This window comes from Penicillium bovifimosum (assembly GCF_028826915.1).
Source record: "Penicillium bovifimosum strain IBT 22155 chromosome Unknown utg000006l_segment0_segment0, whole genome shotgun sequence".
Lineage (NCBI taxonomy): Eukaryota > Fungi > Ascomycota > Eurotiomycetes > Eurotiales > Aspergillaceae > Penicillium > Penicillium bovifimosum.
This window is the reverse complement of record NW_026622715.1, coordinates 375210-397258: the sequence shown is the minus strand read 5'-3', so window position 1 is coordinate 397258 and position 22049 is coordinate 375210. Positions and strand designations below refer to the sequence as shown.

The window sequence follows — 22049 nt, the reverse complement described above, 5'->3', positions numbered from 1 at the left end:
CCACTAGGCCAATTGGCCGCCTTGTGTGCAGAGTTATCGAAAATAAAATTTAAGAGCAAGAAATGCCATACTATACACAATGACAACTCGACAGACCACATAGAATCGTCAACCAGCTCACATCTTCAACAATGTCCTATTTGGAATGTCAAGATGAGATGAATCTCAGCTCTTCAAACATGATCGAGCAAGCGGGTGCTACAAATCACATTCCCACATTGGGAAGATATCAATGACAGACCAAATCCCTGAGTGAACGGGTGTCCGAAATGGTCCCTTCTCTAGGGAACATGGTATGACCCACGACCAACTTACAGTCTTACACCCAGAAAGGAGCTCACAAGACTGAGTTTAGGATCTCTTCCAGGGCATACACATCAGCAGCGCAGGTCCCTAACCCTACATCGTCTCCCACGACCAGGAGGACCACCCCTTGCATAGCAGGGAGGTACAACCATGATCGACGGAGAAATTCGTTGCGATCAAGCATTTACACATTCCCGCAAGAGGGGCCAAGAATCCAGCCGTCCTGTCAGAGCATCAACAGATTGGCCGCGAGGGATATGATATCGTCGCATGGGCAGTTGAGGGGCACAACACCCCTTCATCCCAGTTATGACAGAATGTCACTAGGGCGATCCGACCTGAAAAGAATAAAGACAGTCAAGAATCCCCTGAGCTGATTTGCATTCCGGAAGACTTTCGTTAATATTTCTTGTGTTTTTATTTACGACGTTCAGCTCTGTCGCTCGCCGACGCTTTCTTTCCTTTCTCTGGACGTTGGTGATATCCGTACAACCGATACAATGGTTAAGACTACTTACGCCCTTACGCTCTTTGCGGCTGTCAGCCTGGCGGCGCCTGTTCAGCAGCTTGATGGTCGTGCGGAAAAGCATGGCGCTGCTGAGCACAAGAATCTGATTGAGGATATTCCTATCCTTGGGCCTATGCTTTCAGGCGTATGTATTTTGGGATCTTGAGCAAGCCGTGGGTAAAAACATGTTCGACTAACAGCTTCGATGAATAGAAGCACGATAAGCGCTCCACTGACAAGCCTGACCACCACAACTTCATTGATGATCTTCCGATTATTGGAAAGCTGATTGGCAATGTGTGTATACACCCCGGACGGATGATAGAGACGTACGCTAATAGTTCTGACCAATTAGGAGAAGTCTAACCAGCGCCGAGATCTCGGTACTGATCTTGGTACTAAAGGTATTAGTGGCTTGCCAATCGTTGGAGGGTTGTTCGGAAAGGTATGGATATTCGAATTAAATAATCAGAACGGAAGAAATACTGACAGAGCTGTAGCACACGCACACCGGTGGAGTCAATGGCATGACTCAGCGCCGAAGCTTCGACCAGAACTATGGCCAGAACTACGGTCAGAACTACGGTCAGAACTACGGTCAGAACGAGGGACAGAATGATGGTCAAAATGAGGGCCAGAACGAGGCGCAGAAGTATCAGAACGAAGGCCAAAACGAAGGTCAGAACGAGGGTCAGAACGAAGGCCAGAATGAGGGTCAAAATGAAGGCCAGAACTGGGCTCAGCAGTACCAAAACGGAGGCCAAAACGGAAAGCGTGACCTCGCGGCTGACTTGAATGATGATTTGGGTGGCCTCAGCAGCCTTCCCATCGTCGGCGATCTTCTTGGAAAGGAGGTACTACATACAATCCCACCAATTGGCTCGGTGAGTGAGAAAGCTAATATCGAATAGGACAAGGACAAGCCCTCGCACAAGCAGACTAACGATCCTGCCAAGCACCTCGACGCTCGCCAGGCCCCCGGCCACTCCAAGGGTATCTTCGGTATCCTCCAGTCCCTCACCAGCGGCGGTGTAAGTCGAGACCAAGCTATACCATCCTACCATTGGATCACTAGATGCAAGTGCTAACAACCTAACTAGCCCATAACCAAGAACCAGAAGCGCATGAACGAGGAGTTCTCCGAGCTCGAGTCTATGAGCGATCTTCTGGAGGGAGCCGTTGAGACTGGTCTGGATGCCGAGGCTTCTGCCATGCCTGTAAGTTCACATTGCGCCAAGTTTCTACCAGTCAATGAAACAGTGGAACTGACATTCGCAGGTCCGCCGCGCCGAGCCCGCTGCCTCCAAGGGCAACGGAGCCCAACAGGGCAACCAGAACGGCAAGGTTAGCGAGAGCTCCAACGGCCTTCTCGGCCACTCGGACGCCGAGAAGGAATCCGCCAACCAGGACAGCGCGGCAAGCAAGACCCTCCTAGGCGAGCTGTTTGGAAAGGATGGTCTTGGTGCTATCAAAGGCAACTCCCAGCACGGCGTCGGTCTCTTCCCCGTACGTGCAACCAAAATACCAAATATCAGATCTACAACTAACTGCCCTACCCTACAGATGCGCCGTGACACAAATGGACTCGAGACTAGACAGGCTCCTCCCATCGAGGGCTCGACGCTCGCTGGTGTTCTTCTCTCCGGTGGTGCCCTGGGAAAGGTTACGCAGTTGCTTGACCCCAGCACTGCTATGCACAAGCCTGGTGATAACTCGCCCTCTCAGGTCGGTGATGGGTCTATTACTGGTCCTCCGGATCCTAGCTCTGGTGCTGGTCCTCACTCTGGTCCCGGTCTGGCTGCGGAGCAGAAGAATGGTGCTTCTCAGTAAGAGGTGTGGATGATATGGAATATTGGTTTGGAACAGTCTAGAAGACCGAGCTATTTTATGAGGTGTTTTGAACTTGGGTAGGTTGTGGTGTAGAGTGGGTTATGTTTTTGTTGTTATTTTATTCTTTCAATCAATGTCAAATGCTTTGGTTCGATTAAGCAAGCTTCTGAGCTGTACAAAGGCAAATTTAGAAGCATTAACAGTAGGAAGGTCCTAGTCCGTAGCGAGTGTCATAGTCAAGAGACAGACGGAGCCAAACAGCAAAGCAAAGAACACCATCGTAAATCGTCACATCAAAACCGGCTTTTCCGGTCCGGACCACCCAGTTAAAGAGCGCCCTTGGGGGTATATCAGGTCGTTACGCGAAAAAAACAAACAAATACATCCAACTCGAGATGGAAGCAGACTTCCAAAGGGCCAAAGAGCCCTAATCGGAGTCATACATATCCAAATCATCCACAACAACAGTCGTCCCCAACGCCTCCTTCCCCTCCCGAATCATCGCCTGCAACTGCTTATTCAAGCGCTGAATACTGGCATCCTCCTCCCGCTCCTTGCGCCGCATCTTCGCAGCCTGTCGCTGTATATCCGCAGAACTAGGCACATCCCTCAGCCGCGGCGACGGCAGACCCGGCGATATGGGACCCGCATACCCGACTCGTTTCGCCGGCTTAGCAAGTCGAGGCATCACAGCTGACCTCCGTCGTGGACTAGACGCCTGGAAGGAGCGCCTCGCGCGAAACGAGGGACTGGCTAGCTCACTGCTGCCTGCGAAACCATTCGAATCCGGCACGACAACCCAGCTCTCGGTCTCGTCTTCGGGATACTGGCCCGGCACGGGTGTTGCGCAATACGTATTTGCGTTGTAGTCTTTCTCGGGACTGGTCGACGCTTGCCAGCTGGATTCGAGAATTTGGGTAGGTCCCGCTGGCATATCGTAGCCTTGGCCGCCGCCTGCGTAGAAGCCGCGGAATGCGCCCGTCCAACAGAGATCGAGGACTTTGCTTACGGCTTGGATTACCGTTCGACCCCAGCCGGTGGGTGTGGATGGGGTTGAGCCATCTGGGGTTGGGGAGATGCAGGAGTCGCGGCGAGTGCGCTTGCGGCTGCCGTTTGAGACGGCTGGGTTTGGGGACTCGGAATCGGAGTCGAAGGGGGGTGGGTGGAAGGATTCGCGGTAGCGGTTTGGTCGGTAATCTAGTTCGGCGGAGGTGTGGAGGTGGTTTCCGCTGCTTACTGAGCGGTAGGGGTGGATCATGGAAGAGGTGTTGCCGTCGGGTTCGAAATGCGAGGAGAGCTTCTCCGTGTTTCGACGGGGTCGCTTGCGACTGAGGGATAGGGAATAGAGGGATGAGGAGGCCGTGGCTGGCACCTGGAAGAGTTGGGAGGGAGCATTGGAGAGGTCCAGTTTGGGTGGTGAGGCTGAGTTGAAGAAAGGGTGTATGTCAGGCATTTCAAAGAAATCAAAGAAATGAAACAGAAGACTTTGAATCGGAGAAAGAGGATTATCGTCTTTTCTCTCTCGTTGGGAAAAGAAAAAAAAGAGAGAGGTTGGTTGACGGTGAGCGGAGTACATGTAGTGTCTACTCAAACCCAACAAAACAGAACTGCTGTCTCACATTTATCTCCCCCTACATTATATATTGACCAGGAATATCCTGTTACTGTACGCAGTAGATTGAAATTACAATCGCTGGCTGGTCCATTCTACTCCAGCAGCCTCCAGTCCTTCATCGCCATCGACCAACACACACCATCCCTCGCCGCCTCGTCCTCCATCTCCAGCAATCACCGCCTCAAAGTGACCGTGGGCATACTCCAGCACTTTATCGTCAAAGGTACCTGGTTGCAACCAAACAGCCGGGATCCCCACCGAATGCGCTTCCTGCAGCAACTGGAAGGTCACAGCCGGAGGAGTCACGACTGACAGGGAGGTCTGCGTCGGCGATGGCAAACTGGCCGGGGAGGGGACGGTATCGTAAGCACGCGAGGGGAACGTGATCTGCGCTGCTCGGGGGTTGAGCGGAGTCACTGGGAGCGAGTGTTGGTGATACCAGGCGAGAACTGAAGAGGTAAGTAAGAAGTAAAAGGTGAGAATGGGCTTTTGGCCTTACTCTTGTATCCGAACTTATGAGCGTCATTGCTGGCGCCCGCCACCGCAAAGTGGGGAGAGGAGAAGAAGCGTTTGACTGCGGCCATGGTGTCAAGGATATTTGTATATTGTTGGAAATTTGTGTGAATTTAAGTCCAATCTCGTATGAATTTCAAGAGTAACGTTAGATGGAAGTGATAGTAGTAGAGTCAAGAAGCGCAACCTCGGCAGCCGACTGATCAGTGATCTCCCTTCGCTCATCTCCGCCTCGATCTCCGACATTCGGCGATCTCACCAACACTTCCCTTCACATTCGTTCGCATGCCACCATTCGTCCCCCGCAAGCGTGTCTCCTCCGAGGACCCGCCCCCGGCCAAGCGCCATGCCCGGCCCGATAATATTCAACCTCCACCTCCAGCAGAATTCCACCTCTCCGACTCCGACTCCGATTCCAGTTCAGCTCTGAGCGACGCACCTGATGGGCTTCTCGACAAGGCCAATGCGCCTAATGCGCAGGAATCCGATGAAGACGAAGAAGAGGACATTGACTGGGAGGATGCGATGGACGCAAAGACCACGAGCACCACGCCTATCGTCGCCGGCCCGGAGCTACAGGACCTTGAATTGACCCTGGATAAAAACGAGACACACGTATCCGATCTTCCAGACGGCAAGAAAGGGCCTAGCAAGATCGAGCGCCAAATCCGGATCCAGACGCATTGCATGCATGTCCAGTGCTTGCTGTTCCACAACGCTATTCGCAATGCGTGGAGCAACGATGCCAAGGTTCATGAGATTCTGCGTAAGAAACTACCAGATGGATTACACAAGGAAGTCAAGAAGTGGCGTATAGCATCCGGTCTGGAACTTCCACCGCCAACCCCGGAACCGCCCAAGAGTAAGAAGAAGGGCAAAAAGGCCAAGAATAAAGATTGGAGTGCTGACTCGGAGAGATTGGAACCTGGCCAGCCGGATATGAGTCGGGGCGATCCAATCATTACGTTGATGAAGGTGCTGGTCGCGTACTGGAGGAAGCAGTTTCATATCACGGCGCCAGGTCTGCGGAAGTATGGATACCGACAGGTGTCTGCTCTTGAAGCTGCTATCACTGATTTTCGCGAGGAACAACATGACCCAGAGCGTCATGGTGAGCGGATCGCTAATCTTGATGAGTTCCGCGCGACTGCAGAGCGCATGCAGGGCTCGCGTGATGTTGGAGCGCAGCTTTTCACGGCTCTCGTTCGCGCTCTGGGGATTGAGGCCAGACTCGTGGGTAGTCTACAGCCGCTAGGCTTTGGCTGGACCAAGGGGGAGATCTACAATCCTACTACACCTGCCAAAGCCGAATCAGCGGAAGACCCCGATAATGAAGGAGACTCTGAAGCATCCGAGCCGGAGACGGATGAGGCCGATAACAAAGCACCGAATAACAAGCGCAAGCAGTTTGACAAGGATCTACCATTTCCGATCTACTGGACAGAAGTTGCCTCGCCTGTCACAAATGAGATCATCTCCGTCGATCCGCTCGTACTTTCCCACCCCGTCGCGCCGTTCAATACAGAACTACAAGCCAACTTCGAGCCGCGCGGTGCAAAAGCAGACCGAGCCAAGCAAGTCATCTGCTACGTGGTCGCCCACTCAGCAGATGGCACCGCCAAAGAGGTAACCACCCGATATCTTAAACGACGGACCTGGCCCGGCAAGACCAAGGGCTTCCGAATGCCCATCGAAAAAGTCCCCGTCGGAAAACAGGGCCACTACATCGCCTTCGACTGGTTCGGAATGGTACTGCGCGGCTACCAACGAGCCCGCAAGAGCAAAACAGCAGTTGACGAACTCGAAGACACCCGCGACCTCCAACCCAACCAACCCGAAAAAAAGAAATCAACCTCAACAACCGACACTCTCCAAAGCCTCCGCACCTCCCCAGACTTCGTCCTAGAACGCTTCCTCCGCCGCGAAGAAGCCCTCCGACCTGGCGCCGAACCCGTCCGAACATTCGTAACCGGCAAAGGAGCCCGCGCAAAAGAAGAACCCGTCTACCGTCGCAAAGACGTACTCAAATGCCTCTCCGCCGAAAGCTGGCACAAAGAAGGCCGCCAGACAAAACCAGGCGCCGTCCCGCTCAAACGCGTCCCTATCCGCGCCGTCACCCTCCAGCGCAAGCGCGAAGTAGAAGAACTCCACCGCCAAACAGGCGAAAAACCCCTCCAAGGACTGTACGCGCGCGAACAAACGGAATACATCATCCCGCCGCCCATCCGCGATGGACGGATTCCGAAAAACGAGTACGGGAATATCGACTGCTTTGTGCCGAGTATGGTTCCTGCGGGTGCGGCGCATGTGCCGTTGTCCGGGACTGTACGGATTTGCAAGAAGTTGGGGATTGATTATGCGGAGGCGGTTACGGGGTTTGAGTTTGGGTCGAAGATGGCTGTGCCGGTTATTCAGGGGGTTGTTGTTGCCGAGGAGAATGAGGGATTGTTGAGGGATGCTTGGAGGGTTGAGGCTGCGGAGAAGAGGAAGAAGGAGGAGTTGAAGGCTGAGAAGAGGATTTTGCAGACTTGGAGGAAGTTTTTGTTTGGGTTGAGGATTATGGAGAGGGTGAGGGATGAATATGGGGGGAGTGATCCTGAGGGGGATAGGGAGAGGGAGGAGCATAATCCTTTTGCTCTGAAGAAGGGGAAGAAGGAGGTGGATGTGGGTGAGGATGAGGATGGGCATGATCAGGAGGAGGAATATAATGCTATCGATCATGGTGGTGGCTTCCTTCTTCCGGGAGAGGAGGGGGATGTCAATGATGAGTTGGTTGTTGAGCATCTGGATCAAGAGAGTCGTGCACCCTCTGAACTTGATGGTGACCCTGACGACGAGATGGTTGATGCTGCATCTGATGCGGAATCTCCGCTCGAGTCTCTCGCTTCGGATCTTGTGGACAAGCTGGATGACGAGGATGAAGACTCAGGGCCTGAATATGAACCTCGCCCGACGCGGCGGACGCGAGGTCGCTGATTGATATAATGTATTTCTATATGGGTGTTTCTGTATCACGAATGTAACGATTTAGGGCTCTGTCCGCGGCTCAAGCATAATTATGGCGTTAGGAACGAAAAGTCTGGACTACCTCGAGATCCATATAACTCTTGCCATTGAAGGTCGTGCTTCTAAGCAAGACATCTAAAAGCGATATTTATCTTTGGCTTGGGCCAGATTGAGACCAGCATACAGCTGTATCATTGCGTGTGTATGCTCTGGTAAGGATTCGAGCAGAATCATGCAGATGTGTTGATATTTTTCACTGTGCTTCAGCCAAAGACCCCAGGGTCACTGCCCAAGTGCCTTGGGGCAATAGATGAGCTTTAAGGGCTGAGGGAAGTCGGACATTGTGAGAGTCAAAGAGTCTTCTCGTTAGTTACCTAGAACTGGGTAAGTAGAAACTGGTATATTGGAAACTCGATATCAATAGGACTAGAGTGTTAAGACCACGAAGCTGGGTAGCTATTTCCCTCTGTATAGGTGACGAGAACAGTCAAAGGGAAAGTAGTCATATGCTATCCAGCACCTGCCTACTTCAAAGTGTTTGCCCCGGTGCTTTCCTGTTTAGGAAATGAGCTCATCGCCATCCCAATTGTCCCCTATGACATGAGCCATTGCCTAAGCATATAAATACTCCTTCCTTTTCCAACTCCTCTTCTCCTCTTCTTCCTTCTTCAACTCTCCTTCTTCGCACCACTGCCTCCCCTGCCCTCTACGCACCACATCACCATCTACCCTCCCTCCCTTCTTCGCGCACCACTGCCCATACCGCCCTCTCCCCTCCGCACCACAGCCTCTCCTGCCCTCTACGCACCACATCACCATCTGCCCTCCCTCCCTTCTCTTCGCACCACAGCCCATCCTGCACTCTCTCCTTCACACCACAGCACCCTCTACCCTCCCCCTCCCTCGCACCACAGCCTCTCCTGCCCTCTACGCACCACAGCACCATCTGCCCTCCCTCCCTGCTCCTCGCACCACAGCCCATCCTGCCTTCTCCCCATCGCACCACAGCACCCTCCACCCCCCTCTCCTCTCTGGCACCACAGCCCATCCTACCCTCTACGCACCACAGCACCATCTGCCCTCCCTCCCTTCCCCTCTCACCACAGCCCATCCTGCCCTCTCCCAACCGCGCCACTGCCTCCCCTGCCCTCCCCTAACCCAGTCACACGGGTCCTGTGTGTGGCACCTGGATAAGACTTGCACCTTTACGCGGTATTCGGGATGAGTAGCCTTCAGGGTGAAACCAAGCAAGTTCTAGTTAGTATAGATAGACAATGAAGCTTCGGATATCTTTTCGCATAACCTTGTGCACTGTGCCTTGTAGTGTCTCCAGCCATCGTTGACGCTATCATATCCTTGTTTGTATGCGGTTCAACCTTCATAGATATCATGTATTCATGTATTCTCGTGACTCATTCTTCTATGACATCTAGTGTACCTGAAAAAGAGCAAATGCAAATGTAAAAATGGAAGACCAACGCCGAAAACGCAATGGGCCTTGTAAAATGCAAGCCCAGGACATGTCAGAATCCCCATCATTCGATCCCGCAAGCGCACAACCAACCTAGACATTCTGCTTGGGTCTCTCCGCAATAACCTCATCAGCCCAGGCCTTGATCTCAGGCAAGCGAATGCGGCCAGCGACATGAGCGAACTCAGTGAGATCAGTCTCATGGGCATGCTCATACTCCACCATCTGCAACAGCAGCTCCATCTTGTCAATATCATGCACGAAGTGAGCCTCAAGAGTGACGTCCTCCTCGTACTCCTCGAACACGCTCTTGATGTCCGCGCCCGACAATGCGCCGCCAGGAACCTTGCCCAAGAGAGTGGTAGCGATGTACTCTATGACAGCAGCCTCGCGACGAGCCTTCTCAGCCTTCGTGATGTGGTAGTCGACGGGAGTGATATCGCCAACGAGAGCCTCGGCCATATCATGCACCAAGGCCATCTTTGTGCAGCGCGCGATGTTGAGCTTAGCTGCCAGGGCCGGCGGGGCCATCATCGTCATGATCGACATGCGGTACATGTGGTCTGCGATCGACTCGCCGTTGATGCCAAAGCGGCGCCAGCCCTCGCGCTTGGTGGTTTTCAAACGTTCAATCAGGTGGAAGAAGGGGACCGGCGATGTGGAGTTCTCCTCCGGACGGCGGGGGAGGGTCTCGAGGACTGCAGAAGTCAGTATTGGCGGGGAGGAGATAGGGCCTTGGGAAATTTACCGGACTCAGGAGTCCACACGGGCTCGTCGGTGGTCATGGCTGATGATCTTGAAGGGGAATGGAATGACGGGGATAACGAAAGAGAGATAATAAACAAGAGGAAAAGGACAAAGATTTAAACGTCGACCGCGGGACTGATAGCTGATAACGTTAGGTGCCGGCGCTTGCAAACAATGCAAACCCCCGTTATCTGTGTTTACTCTACGCCGGCTGTTTACTAAAGTCCCCGTTGACACAGGATGGCTGCGACGAGGCCTGTTCGGCCAAAACCTCTCGACTGGTCGGGTCCCTCGCATCTGGAGGTGTTTATCCGCAATCTGAAGCTGCTGCACCTGGACCAACGCGAGGACTGGCCCGGTATATCTCTCCGCACATTATCCGCGGCATCGCAGAACCAGCGACAACGAACCCGACTAATAGAATGGGCTTTGTACCGCCTCTACGCTATTTGGGACCCAGAGGGCGCCCTTAATGTACGATAGCCCAAATGTCCAGCTTGTGGGCTCTGCTGATGTTCTCCACAGAAACTCCGGCCGTTCTTTCCCCCGTTAGAGCCTCTACAGTCCGTCAACCTCCGCGCCGCCTTGTTCCGATGTCTAGGCGAATTGAAGAAAAATGGCGATCTGGGAAGAGAGGTTATTCTCCGCAAAACAATGCTGGATGATTGCAAGGGCGAGAAATTCGAGGAGCTGCTCGCTGGGTTCTCCACCACAGTTCTCCGTAAACTTTTGGCCGCATCCACCGACGAGATTTGGAATCCGGCTATGAGACTGTCAACTGCCACGGCTATGACACCTACCGACTACCAGAACTTGTTGCCACTTATTCTGGCCCATCAAGTCTCTCTCAGTACTGCTGGAGAACGCCACGCCCGAGTTCAAGACGCATATGATCAGTTCGCGCAGCTTCTGGACGGTAAGAAGGTTGAGCTGACTGAACGTGCGAGTCGAGAACCAGGTCATAGCTTGGATGTGCAGGATGACCATGAGAGCCTGATGCAGCAGTTCCAGACGAATTGGTTAGGCAGCGAGGAATGGGCCACCGCGCTGCTCGAAGGTGGTTCACAAAGTAGCACCGACGTTTTTTTGGAACTACCCTTCTCCAAAGCATTAGCAAAAGCCCGGGACTACAATGTGGATAGCCTCAACAGTGGGTCGGGACAAGATCTGATCCTTGATTTGGAGGCTCGGGTTCTACTTCAACGCAGTCGCCTGCACAAATGGCACGAATACAACAAGTCTCTCTCAAAGGGAAGAGGCACTGACGGGATGAGTACATGTCAATCTAAAGAACAGCGCATGCTCTTCCGAGATCACCAGTCTCTCACAGTGGCTAGTATATCCAAAGCAGTCCGCCAGCCTGGCGATCGTGGACGAATGTTGAAAGGTGCAGATAAATATCTTCTTTCCTCCGTCAACGAGACACTCGCCCGTATCAACGGTAAATCTCGTCTCAAGCATTCTACCATACCCGAAGTGAGGACGAGCAGTCCTCGCCGATTTGAACACGCTTCGGAGACTGTGAAGCCTCCAACAACATCAGAAGACCACCGACACACCCCCAGCCCCTCACCAGAACAGGAGATCCCAGAGCTACAGCCAGAGTCCGAACCTCACACAAAACCAGACAGCCAACGCTCCCCTCCTACCGTCCGCCTTTCGCCAGACATCCCCTCAGACGACGAACCAGAAGCGGAACCCATCAAACGCTCCACCAACCTAGTCGAGCGCACACGCAGATCAATGTCTCTCCTCCCACCCGTGGCCCACGACGAACCACGACGCCGCCGACCCCGGCCATCTTTCCCCGTGAACCAATTCGTAATGCCGCGCAAAGCCTCCGGGCAATCGGCTCGTTCGAATGAGATCTCGCGCGCTTCGACGCCGCAGGATCAGCTCTTCGAGGAAGATGCTGAATATGCTAGCGTCTTCAAGTCGCGTCCCCGCGTGGCCCTCAGCCCTATTTCATCACCTGCTGTGCATGTTCCTTCTTTTGAGGAGGAGAGCTTTGAGCTGGATTATGAGGAGGGGGAGAGGGGGGAGTGGGGAGAGGTTGATTCGCCTTCTGCGAGGTTGAGGGGCTAGATCTCGGGAGGGTATAGGCATACAAATTCAGCTGGAGGGTATTCAATTCAAATGTACTTAGTCTGGGGGTGGCTGTGACTTATTAATGACCCTATATTGGTTTCTCTTCATGAACTAGACATGAACTAGATATTGGCTCTGTGCCTATCACCTCTATCATCATCGTCCTGACAGACTTCATGACCAGGGACACTGTTTCACGATATCTCAAGACCATCATGAGATCCCAGAGTCCTATCGAATCCACCACCTATTCAAGCCATTCAACAGCATCAGAACCCCAACTCCAATCACCATTGACATCTCCGATATACAATTACCCCAGTTCCCCACATAAAAAACCTACTGTACACAAAACCCACCCTCAATCAACCGGCTCATTCTCCATCTCCCTGGCCAACATCTCCGCCTCAGCACTCATCTCCTCCTCCCCCCTAGGTTTCCTCGCCTCATTATCAACAGCCGGGAACCTAGACCTCCTCCCATTCCCATTCCCCTTCCCATTACCACCTTCCCCATCCTCCCCTGTACTAGAGCCACTAAAAACCCTCCCCAAATCCCCCTCATCCCCATCCAACAAATCATAAACCGCATCCGTACCCCCTATATGATCCAAATCCGCCTTCTTACGCGGAATAATATGCGCATGAACATGCGGCACGCTCTGTCCAGCATCCACACCGTCTTGAACGGCGATGTTCAGGCTGCTGGCGCCGTAGACGCGCTCGATCATTCGGCCTATGCGCCGGACTGTTAGGAACAGGTCTGTTGTTTCGGCCGGTGTTAGGTCTTTGACGCGCGGGACGACCCGGCGTGGTGAGACGAGTACATGGCCGGGCAGGATGGGTTTTAGGTTTACTAGGGCGAAGGTGAGGGGTGTTGTGTAGAAGACCTATGGAATTTGTTAGGTGGTTTGGGGATTCTGAGTTGGTAGATTGGGGTCGGTGGATTGGATGGAGAGTGTACCTGTGGTGTGACGATGAATGAGCCAAAGTAAATTGGCGCTGTGATGCCTTTGAGGGGTGACATGGTGGAAGTGGACATTGAATTGACTCAATTGAGGGTTGGGCTTTAGGAAGTTGGAGGTTGTCGCGTTGGGGTTCTGTCGGGGCTATGCTGATAAGGTGCGATAAGAGACAAGAGCTTATCAAGGTTCATATCAACATCCAGGTTTGGCAGCCTTAAGGGCGAACGAAGGTCTACGAGTACGTGCATACTGTAATGTACCGCATTGACATGAAGCAGGGGAGAATGGGTATCATTGATATTGGCCATAAAAAGACATCTTAAACTATATATTATGGTGAGATATGAGGCAGAGTTGCAACTTGCGACTCATCCAAAATCGCAAGAGCAACGAATAAAAATGGCAGACAATTATCATCTGCTAGAAATGGCGTGAAAATGTGAAAGGTAAAGGTGAAAGGGAAAAGGCGGGAAAGGAGCTCAAGAGACCTCTTTCTCTTTCTCTGGCTCGGGTTTGTCCTCAGAAACAATCGAAGGTTCCTGCGCAGTTTCCTTCGGCGTCTCGGGTGTCACCTCAACCTTCACTTCAGGCTGTTCAGAGGGAGCTGCCTCTTCCGCCCCTTCCACAGAGGCCTCAACAGGAGACTCTGCCTTGGTATTTGACTCCTCAGAGTTTGGCTGTTCGGTCTCCAGAGTCTTCCGAGTCTCCCCAGCCTGCTCAGTCTTTTCCTCATGTGCCGGGGTCTCGGACGGCTTCCCCTCAGTTTCTGGCTGTTCCCGAGGTTCCTCAACTGGGTCTTCAGATGGCTCCCCAATATCAGCAGACGTTTCCTCCGAAATAGGTTCCGACCGAGAAGTCGGGACCTCCAGGACAGAGACAGGCCTTTCTGGCGATTGCTCAAGGGCCTCGCGCAGGGGAGATGGCGTCTGAGGGCTGTCTTCCAAATCCTCCGCTCCTTCCGAGATAGTCGTAACACGTGAACCGGTAGAAGGACTGTGCTTGTGGCGACGGGTGGTTGCGCCAGTGCCGAGCGTCGGGTCCAGACTTCCCGCCGCTGATCCGAATGGATTCTCGTCATCCTTGCGCAGGATGGTCAGACGCTTGCTGTCGGTCGGTCCTTCCTCGCCAGTCTGCTGAGCAGACTGCTGGACCGCATCTGGTCCCTCGGCCTCAGGGGGAATGGTGTAATTGTCCTGCTGGATGAGGCCGTACATGTCGCAGACCGCCTTGAAGAAGACATATAGACCATCATGGCCTTCCACTTCCCAAAAGACATCACGGTGCTGGAACCATGCGTGCGCAAAAATGCGGTATAGACGACGGAATATGTTGGTCAAGTGTCTCATGCTAGCCTGGGGGCCTCCGGCAGCCTCCGAGCCTAGTGTGAGCCGACTGGGGAAATATTTTGGGGAGGTGAGGGTATTCGATGCCCAATCAAGAGTATGGCAGCAGTAGTCAATTGCGCAGCAGGATTTAGGCGGGTCGTGCACAGCGCAAAGATATTGCCATTCCGAGGCTCGCATTTCAGGGCAAGTTGCCGCCGAGCAGGGCGGGCTCTCGGCGAAGAAGGCAATGATTAGGTTGTTAACTTTCATAGTGAGGAATCGGCAAAGTTCGTAGAGCCAGAGTGATCGGTCGACTCCCTCTGGGGGTTCGGCTAGCCGTATCGCAACCTCGCGGTTGATCGGGACCACGACGTCAGATCCTTCGGGCTTCGTAAAGTGATTATACAGGGCTTTGAGATGTTCCTGGAGTTGAAATGGAGAATCGAGCTGTCTCGATTTAGTTATGTTCAGAAAAGTCAATGAAGCACGACTAACCTGCGAAAGGGGAATCAACGGGGGGCCAAACGCCATGTCCGCGGCTTTAGTCCCTGGCCGGATTCGGCGCGTCGAGCCATCGTCTTCTCCCAGATCACCATCCTTGCCAAACACTTCACCGACTGACGGCGACTGGGGACCAATCTGGACCTCAGTGAAAGGCGGCGGACTGGGAAGCCGCGGAGAGCTTGACGGAGATACTCCCGCAGCAGTCATCACGGTAGGATAACGTGGGCGCTAGATGAAACGAGAGACACCGAGAAAGAAGAAAATGAGTGAATGGTGTCCAGGCCGCTTGTTAAGTAGTGTCAAAGAAAGAAAACGTAGAGTATTGAGAGTATATATCGCGCATGCGGCCTCGAAGCTGAAGATAACAGCGATCAGCATAACAACGGCTGACCGCCCGAGGTACGAGCCCTGTGCCCTAACGTCTATTTTAGGCAACAACGTCATCCGCCGCATCTACGAGCTTTCTCCAGATTTCCCTTTGTTTTCATAAGTTTACGCAACAATCAAGTACTCAGACAGCATGTCTGCTAATATTGAAGATGAGGATGCTCCTCCGGAGCTCATTGATGTATCTGCGATGCCAGCAGAGCAGGTGTCAGTAGATGAAGAACCGACAGCTCGAGTGCCCATCACATTGGTCACTGGTATGATTCTACTGCAACGGCTTTCAAGTAAGAAGAAGATACGAGACTAATAAACTCGCCAGGGTACCTGGGAGCCGGAAAGACGACTCTGTTAAACTACATCCTAACAGAGAAACACGGCAAGAAAATCGCAGTGATCATGAACGGTCAGTCATTCTACTAGCCATATAATACATGAACTACCTTGCTTATAACCTCCTACAGAATTCGGTGACTGTAAGCTACCCAAACACAACGAAAAGCCTCACAATCTAACATACAAAAGCAATGGACATCGAAAAACCAATGACAGTAAACCAAGGCGGCCAGGAAGTGACCGAATGGATGGAAGTCGGCAACGGCTGCATCTGCTGCTCCGTCAAAGACTCAGGCGTAATGGCCATAGAGTCCTTAATGGAACGTCGCGGCACCTTCGACTACATCCTGCTAGAAACAACCGGCCTCGCCGACCCGGGCAACATCGCCCCAATCTTCTGGATGGACGAAGGACTCGGCAGCTCCATCTACCTCGATGGAATTGTGACTCTGGTGGACGCAAAGAACATCACCCGCTTGTTGGATGAGCCGGCGCCGGAAGAGAAGGCCGAGGCGCATGACAAGGATCACGATCATGGATCCGGCCCTGTGTTGTCGATGGCGCATATGCAGATTTCGCATGCGGATGTGGTTATTCTTAACAAGACGGATTTGGTTACGGAGGCGGAGCTGGAGGCTGTGAGGGATCGGGTGGAGTCTATTAATAGTGTTGCTAAGATTCATGTTACGGATCATAGTCGGACGCCGCAGATTGAGGGTGTTGTTTTGGATTTGCATGCTTACGACCATTTGGCGGATTTGGATTTCAGTAAGAAGGGGCATAGTCATATGGATCCGGTCTGTTTGATACCTGTTTTCTGCTTGCTTTGGACTGGGTTCTAACCTTTTATCAGGCAATTTCTACTGTTGCAATCGTTATACCGCCAATCGCAGCGGGTAAGGTTGAGCGCGTGGACGCTTGGCTGCGCTCGGTTTTGTGGGATACGACGTTCCCTGTACCTGCTCAATCATCCTCGTCTGAGCCACATCCAGACAACTTCGAGATTCATCGGTTGAAGGGCATACTGTTCCTAGATGATGGGACAAGCAGGGTCATCCAAGCCGTGCGGGATGTCTTCGAGATTCGAGATGCGCAACCAATAGACGAGGATACGTCTAAAGAGCTTCAGTGCAAGATTGTGTTGATTGGACGGGGTCTGGGGTCAAGTGCAGAACCCTGGCGTGAGAGCTTGGAGTCTTATTTGGCGTAAGTCAGACAGTTGAAGCAAGCCATAGTCACCAATGCATTGATAGAAGAGCCTATTTACGGAAGAATAAAAACCGGTAGCCATGATTCATTGCCAAATAACGAAAATAATACAGCCCTGTCAGACAAGAAGAGGTATAAAAAGATCCCATCAATATACATCGACTATGGGTGATAACACCAGAACGCAGACAAGGGCCTCCGCTGAAGAAACATAGATCACAAAAGAGAACATCAAAACATAAAAAGTAGCACAAAAGAAATAGAGGAAAAACAAAGGAAAAGCGTCAAATAAAAAAACCATTAGAATCCGCCAAAATGCAGGAAAAAACAGGACTTTTTAGGACTCCAGGGGTTCGCCCGCCATCGGTAAAATGCTTCCAAAAGCTCAATAACACGAGGCAAACGAGGCATAAACTGTACAAGCAGAGCAAATCAAAAGGGTATCGAGTGCTCGGCCCCGAATATGGGGCTCGTTCGGAGAAACGGATCGTGGCGTCGTGGATGGCGGCCAATATAACAAGATTGTGTAAAAATATTAGTCTTGCGTTGACAAAGAAATTTGCTCAAAGGGCTTCACGAGACTGATCGTGAGGGATAGAAGGCTATTTTCGGTTCGAAGAAAGAGGTGTTTTGCTCAAGCGGCTCGCTTTGCCCGGACTTGAAGCTGAACTGTTAGGGCAGGTCGCCTTTGCTTCGGCGCATAGAGAACTGGGCTTTGGGCTTGAATGGGCAGGGCTGATTGGTAGTTTTGAAGCCGACAAGTTCGGGGCCGACTCTGGTGGACTTGTGCGTGCAGGTTTGATGTCGGTGGTTTCTAAGTCCGATTTACTCAAAGGCTCACTTCTTTGCCGCTCAGTGAGAGATGGTTTTGCCGGGGTGATGGAGCTGGTAGGCTTGGAGGAAGCCTGAGAGACACCGCGAGATGATGCTTTTGCCGATGTGGTGGTGGGAGCTGGCTCGGGACCAGCCTGAGAGCTACTGGGAGAGGAAGCCGGCACAGGCGGCTTCGTCGATACAGGCTTGACATCTGCAGGGTTCGCGGATGATGATTCCCATGGCCGCCTAAGCAGCCCAATGCCAACAACAGATGGACCAGTACCCATAGATCCAATGGAAGCCCCAGTGTGGCGGAGGCTTGACATGTGCAATGCGGAAGAAAAGCGAGCTGAAGTGGGGGATGGTGAGCCAGTGGATGTCGGTGTGGTCTTAGTTGTAGGAGGGGTGGAATTTTTCTGCTTTGACGACTCGATGGGCGCGGGACCCTGGGATGACGGGACATTTGTAGAGCTGAGCGACGTATGTGGAGAACGGAATGCAGGATTGATAGGCAATTCTGAACGTGGGAGGTATGATGTGGAGGGTGACGGTTCGGCATGTGGGAATCCTGTGGATTCCTGCTTTGAGGCTTCGACGGGAGAAGACTTCACCGATTGAGGTGGGGTATCAAAGTCAATGGAGGGCCAGGAACGAATCTGGGTAGGGTCGATAGGCGATGCCGAGGGAGGTTGGGAGTTTGACGGCGCTGTGGTCGTAGGTTTGATCTTGGGGGTATTCGCAGGTTGCTGAACCGCATCATCCTGCTTCGGCGATTTCAAAGAAGGAACCTGCGAGGGAGGGACCTTCGAGCAAGGAACACTTGGGCCATTGGTGGGAGCGCCAGTCGAACGGAAGGAAGGACTAATAGGCAATTCCGACGCGGACAGAGAAGATGTTGGGGGTGATGGCTCCGTTGGTCTAGGTTTATCGCTGACGTTTGCGCCTGGCCGAGTTGCATGCTTTTGCTTTGGTGATTTGATATGGGAAGCATTCATCGATCGGGAGGCACTCACAACGGCGTCGAGATTTTCGGAATCGCGGAAAGTAGGACTGATAGGCAGGGCTGAGGATTCGAGGTCGAGTTCGTCATTGGACGCCTTTGCACATGGCTGATCCGGTGTTTCCTGCTTCTGAAGCTTCATTGAAGACGGTGTTGCCGGTAAAAGGGTGCTCTGGGTACTGATTGGAGTTCTAGAGTCACGCAGAGTAGGATTGATCGGCAATACGGATGTTACAAGGTCTGCCTCGTTGCCGGCCTTGGGAATCGGCCGATTCAACACCTGCTGTCTCTGCGGCTCGGCGAGTGGGTTGACAGCTGGAGGTGTGGGCGTGGTGATCTTGGAATTGGGCATAGCCGGGAGTTCATCATAGCTCGGTTCACGGGCTGTCTCTCGCTGGTGGTCCATGGTGTAATTTCCGTGGTAGGGTTGTTCGTCTGGGAGGGCTGATGGTTCTAGTCGGTCGTTATGGAGGCCATTGCCCATTGATATCTCATGAGAAACTGGAGCTGACTCCAGGTTCTGATTGTCAAGCGGATGAGGCGATGATTCATCATGGATACGGCAGTAGTCCATGTACTCTCCGTGATTGTGTGGTTCATCGTGATTCAAGGTAGAGGTAGAAGAAGGCTTAGAGGAGAATCCCATATCTTCATTGGATCCTGCCAGAGTTATTGTTGAGCGCTTGACGAGGTCATGGTTTTCAGGGAAGATCGGATGCTGCAGACCATCATATGAGGGTTCAGAAAACTCTTTCCGAGGGTAAAAGTGATCGCCGTGCTGCACCAAGCCTGGCGATGACAGCCCAAGCCCAGCAGGCTGAGGCTGGACCCAGTTGCTTCGGACCGACATGAATCTGGGTTCGTTGGCCATCGTCTCCAGGGGCCGGACTGGTGTTGATGCCCTTGTTGCCGGTAAAGGCGGAAACATCGCCAGAAGATCCTTCGCAGAGAGCCTATGCCGCGGCATAGGGCTCAAACAGATGTCCACTATCCGTCTGTAGTAATCCGGGATCTTCGGGTCGTCGCTCAGACGAAGAGGTCGCGGTTGTCGTTCGGGCTCGTCCTCCTCCATCGCCAATGCCCATAGCGTCATGCCCAGTTGAAAGAGATCCGTCTTGACACCAATATACATGGAAATGCGCTGGTTGCTCTCAATCTTCGCGGCAATTTCCGGCGGCTCCCAGCCCACTGGACATCCCCTGCGATTGATATCGATAATTTTCGCATTGTCCTCTGCATCCACCACAATGTTCGCGAGAGTGAAATCGCCCTGGACATAACCCGATTCGTGGATCTCGCAGAGCCCTTGCACAATCTGCTTCGCCCATCGTTCGCGTCTCGCAAAGCTCGTTCTCCCGCGCTGCTCGTACAGAATGTCCACCAAAGCACCCTGTTCGGCATAGCTGATCAGTAACCCCTTGACGACCCCCCGTTGTTCATCGACCACAATTCCCTCCACCTGGATCACGCTTGGACGGCCTTTCAGCGCGTGCAAAGCGTTGATCTCATAAAGAAATTCATCCACAGTATCCGGGCCCGGGATTTCCTTCTTGATGAAGTAACGGCCTTTCAAATTGATTTTGTACACGAAGCCGGATAAATGAGATTCAAAGTGCAGTAGGTGTTCCGGAATCCACGGGGCACCGTCCAAATGGCCGATACATGAGATGGGTGGGTATGGGATTGTTTCGTTGACATCCTCGGTCACATGGACATGTAAGCGGCCACCGCTCGTCTCGAGCCTGAGATTTGTGACACCTTCATAAAACTGGATCGCGAGAAGGGACTCGCGAATGGATTCGTAGATGCGCGCACACTTATCGCGCTGATATCGCAGTCCCTTCAGCTCTTCCTCTAGGGAATCGGGCGGTGCATCGCGGTAATCGCAAGAAATTGTGACTCGGCGCCATCGATTCGGGGTTTCGGCGTACGTCACGAAGAATTTCTCCCGTTCTGAGCGGTCGCGGAAATGCATGCTCAGATTTAAAATCCACCGTTGTTCCAGTTCCATATCCAAATCGATTGACTCATTCTCCTCCGGCGCGTCCAAATTATCCGTTGCCATCTCGGGATAGGGGTTCCAAACTTCCGAGACCTGGTCGAACTCAGGGGCATCGTTCGGTTCTGAATGGGGTTCGGGTTGGGAGTCGAAATTGTCGAACTCGACCGTGGTTGTGGGCGGGCCGAGCCACTGAACCTCCGGGGCAGATTGTCTGGGTCCGACGGGTGGAGACGTTCGATGGGAGCTTAAGGGGCGTCGGTCGGCGGACAGGGCACGGCGGTGATCAGGTTCTCGAGGAGCCAGTCGTTCGACATCGGAGCTCTGTCGCTTGAAGGGGGTATGTAGACCGCCAACTTTTCGTGAAAGTCGACGTGTCAAGTTGTCTTGTTTCGAATGGTCAGAAGAAGGGCGGGGAGAAATCTCATCTTGACTCTCCCCGGCAGAGGAGTCTCGATCATCGCGGCCCTGCCATAATTTTCGCAACCCCAATCGATGCCACATTCTCTGCTTTGGTGGATGTCCACCTTTGTCGTCCAAAAGAGCCAGCCCTGGGCTACAAATATTGGAAACAGAGATGGCCATACGGCAAGTCGCTCTGTCGTGCTAGGAACGACTCGAACACTCCGCTGGCCGAATCTCCGATGTCCATAAGAATTGTAACAGGGTCAAAGGGGGATCTTCACTGTTTTCACACTGCCGTCTTCCGAGTTTGGACCAGGTGAGGGAAATTAAATCACGTCGAGGTCCAACGTCCAAACGTCGCACAACGTCGGGCTGCAATGGGCGAGGCTGGGGGGAACTGGCCCAGCACAAGCTCATAAAGTAGGGTTGTAAAAAGGGGAGAAGAGAAAGAGAGAGAGATGTCGGTCAAGATGAGTTTCTTAGGGTAAAATATTTGGTTGTTTTTCTCTTTTTTTTCCCTCTTCCACTCTAAATTTTTTTTCCTATTTGCCTGCAGTGATAGCGGTGATGAGATGCTTCCGCTGCAAGGCTTTCGAATGTTTGGACCAAAAGGACCTTGCAGGAGATCAATCAAAAGTCCTCTTAAAGGACACAAGGGTTGAGGTGAAAAAGAATAAAAATACAAAAGAAATTAAAAAAATAGTCAAGTTATGATTCATCAACGCGCACAGATCAAAATTCGATGCGTTGCGGCCTGACCTCTCTATGCCTGATTGGGTGTTCGCAGTATGACACAGGAAGGCACTTAATATAACTTCATATTCATGTGAGCCATTGCATTGCATTATACTCTATTTAATACATATAAGAACTGGTTTCGAGTGGAGTAATTCTTTTTTATTTCTTGTTGGCTCGTTCTAGTCCATACTCTTTCCTCACAGGTCCTTCAACTCCAACCATGCATTCCGTGTCGGAAGACAAAGACGCCATGTATACAGTAAATCACACAAAGCTATACAATAA

General features: G+C 52.5%; 10 protein-coding genes across 10 annotated transcripts; 4 read left to right on the top strand and 6 right to left on the bottom strand.

Annotated features, from left to right (window-relative positions):
* Positions 1 to 806: 806 nt before the first annotated feature.
* On the top strand, positions 807 to 2644 carry N7515_007781 (uncharacterized protein; the record flags this gene model as incomplete). Its single annotated transcript, XM_056668525.1, has 8 exons — positions 807 to 959; positions 1028 to 1111; positions 1170 to 1259; positions 1315 to 1698; positions 1726 to 1845; positions 1915 to 2031; positions 2093 to 2320; positions 2378 to 2644. The coding sequence occupies 8 exons, from the start codon at positions 807 to 809 to the stop codon at positions 2642 to 2644; spliced, it is 1443 nt and encodes a 480-aa protein (XP_056518355.1).
* Positions 2645 to 3071: 427 nt separating this feature from the next.
* Positions 3072 to 4097, bottom strand: N7515_007780 (uncharacterized protein; the record flags this gene model as incomplete). Its single annotated transcript, XM_056668524.1, has 1 exon — positions 3072 to 4097. One exon carries the CDS (start codon positions 4095 to 4097, stop codon positions 3072 to 3074), a length of 1026 nt encoding a protein of 341 aa, XP_056518354.1.
* A 231-nt stretch (positions 4098 to 4328) lies between these two features.
* N7515_007779 (CoA-binding protein) lies at positions 4329 to 4843 on the bottom strand (the record flags this gene model as incomplete). Its single annotated transcript, XM_056668523.1, has 2 exons — positions 4329 to 4708; positions 4759 to 4843. 2 exons carry the CDS (start codon positions 4841 to 4843, stop codon positions 4329 to 4331), a joined length of 465 nt encoding a protein of 154 aa, XP_056518353.1.
* A 214-nt stretch (positions 4844 to 5057) lies between these two features.
* Positions 5058 to 7748, top strand: N7515_007778 (Rad4 family protein; the record flags this gene model as incomplete). The annotated part of the gene is made up of 1 exon (XM_056668522.1): positions 5058 to 7748. The coding sequence occupies one exon, from the start codon at positions 5058 to 5060 to the stop codon at positions 7746 to 7748; it is 2691 nt and encodes an 896-aa protein (XP_056518352.1).
* A 1594-nt stretch (positions 7749 to 9342) lies between these two features.
* On the bottom strand, positions 9343 to 10034 carry N7515_007777 (HD domain-containing protein; the record flags this gene model as incomplete). Its single annotated transcript, XM_056668521.1, has 2 exons — positions 9343 to 9947; positions 9998 to 10034. 2 exons carry the CDS (start codon positions 10032 to 10034, stop codon positions 9343 to 9345), a joined length of 642 nt encoding a protein of 213 aa, XP_056518351.1.
* A 202-nt stretch (positions 10035 to 10236) lies between these two features.
* On the top strand, positions 10237 to 12081 carry N7515_007776 (uncharacterized protein; the record flags this gene model as incomplete). Its single annotated transcript, XM_056668520.1, has 2 exons — positions 10237 to 10470; positions 10522 to 12081. 2 exons carry the CDS (start codon positions 10237 to 10239, stop codon positions 12079 to 12081), a joined length of 1794 nt encoding a protein of 597 aa, XP_056518350.1.
* Positions 12082 to 12445: 364 nt separating this feature from the next.
* On the bottom strand, positions 12446 to 13110 carry N7515_007775 (HIT family protein; the record flags this gene model as incomplete). Its single annotated transcript, XM_056668519.1, has 2 exons — positions 12446 to 12973; positions 13048 to 13110. The coding sequence occupies 2 exons, from the start codon at positions 13108 to 13110 to the stop codon at positions 12446 to 12448; spliced, it is 591 nt and encodes a 196-aa protein (XP_056518349.1).
* A 417-nt stretch (positions 13111 to 13527) lies between these two features.
* Positions 13528 to 15084, bottom strand: N7515_007774 (Mob1 family protein; the record flags this gene model as incomplete). Its single annotated transcript, XM_056668518.1, has 2 exons — positions 13528 to 14820; positions 14869 to 15084. 2 exons carry the CDS (start codon positions 15082 to 15084, stop codon positions 13528 to 13530), a joined length of 1509 nt encoding a protein of 502 aa, XP_056518348.1.
* A 313-nt stretch (positions 15085 to 15397) lies between these two features.
* Positions 15398 to 16807, top strand: N7515_007773 (CobW family GTP-binding protein; the record flags this gene model as incomplete). The annotated part of the gene is made up of 5 exons (XM_056668517.1): positions 15398 to 15521; positions 15584 to 15667; positions 15726 to 15737; positions 15787 to 16394; positions 16451 to 16807. The coding sequence occupies 5 exons, from the start codon at positions 15398 to 15400 to the stop codon at positions 16805 to 16807; spliced, it is 1185 nt and encodes a 394-aa protein (XP_056518347.1).
* Positions 16808 to 17408: 601 nt separating this feature from the next.
* Positions 17409 to 21206, bottom strand: N7515_007772 (uncharacterized protein; the record flags this gene model as incomplete). The annotated part of the gene is made up of 1 exon (XM_056668516.1): positions 17409 to 21206. The coding sequence occupies one exon, from the start codon at positions 21204 to 21206 to the stop codon at positions 17409 to 17411; it is 3798 nt and encodes a 1265-aa protein (XP_056518346.1).
* Between the last annotated feature and the right edge of the window lie 843 nt (positions 21207 to 22049).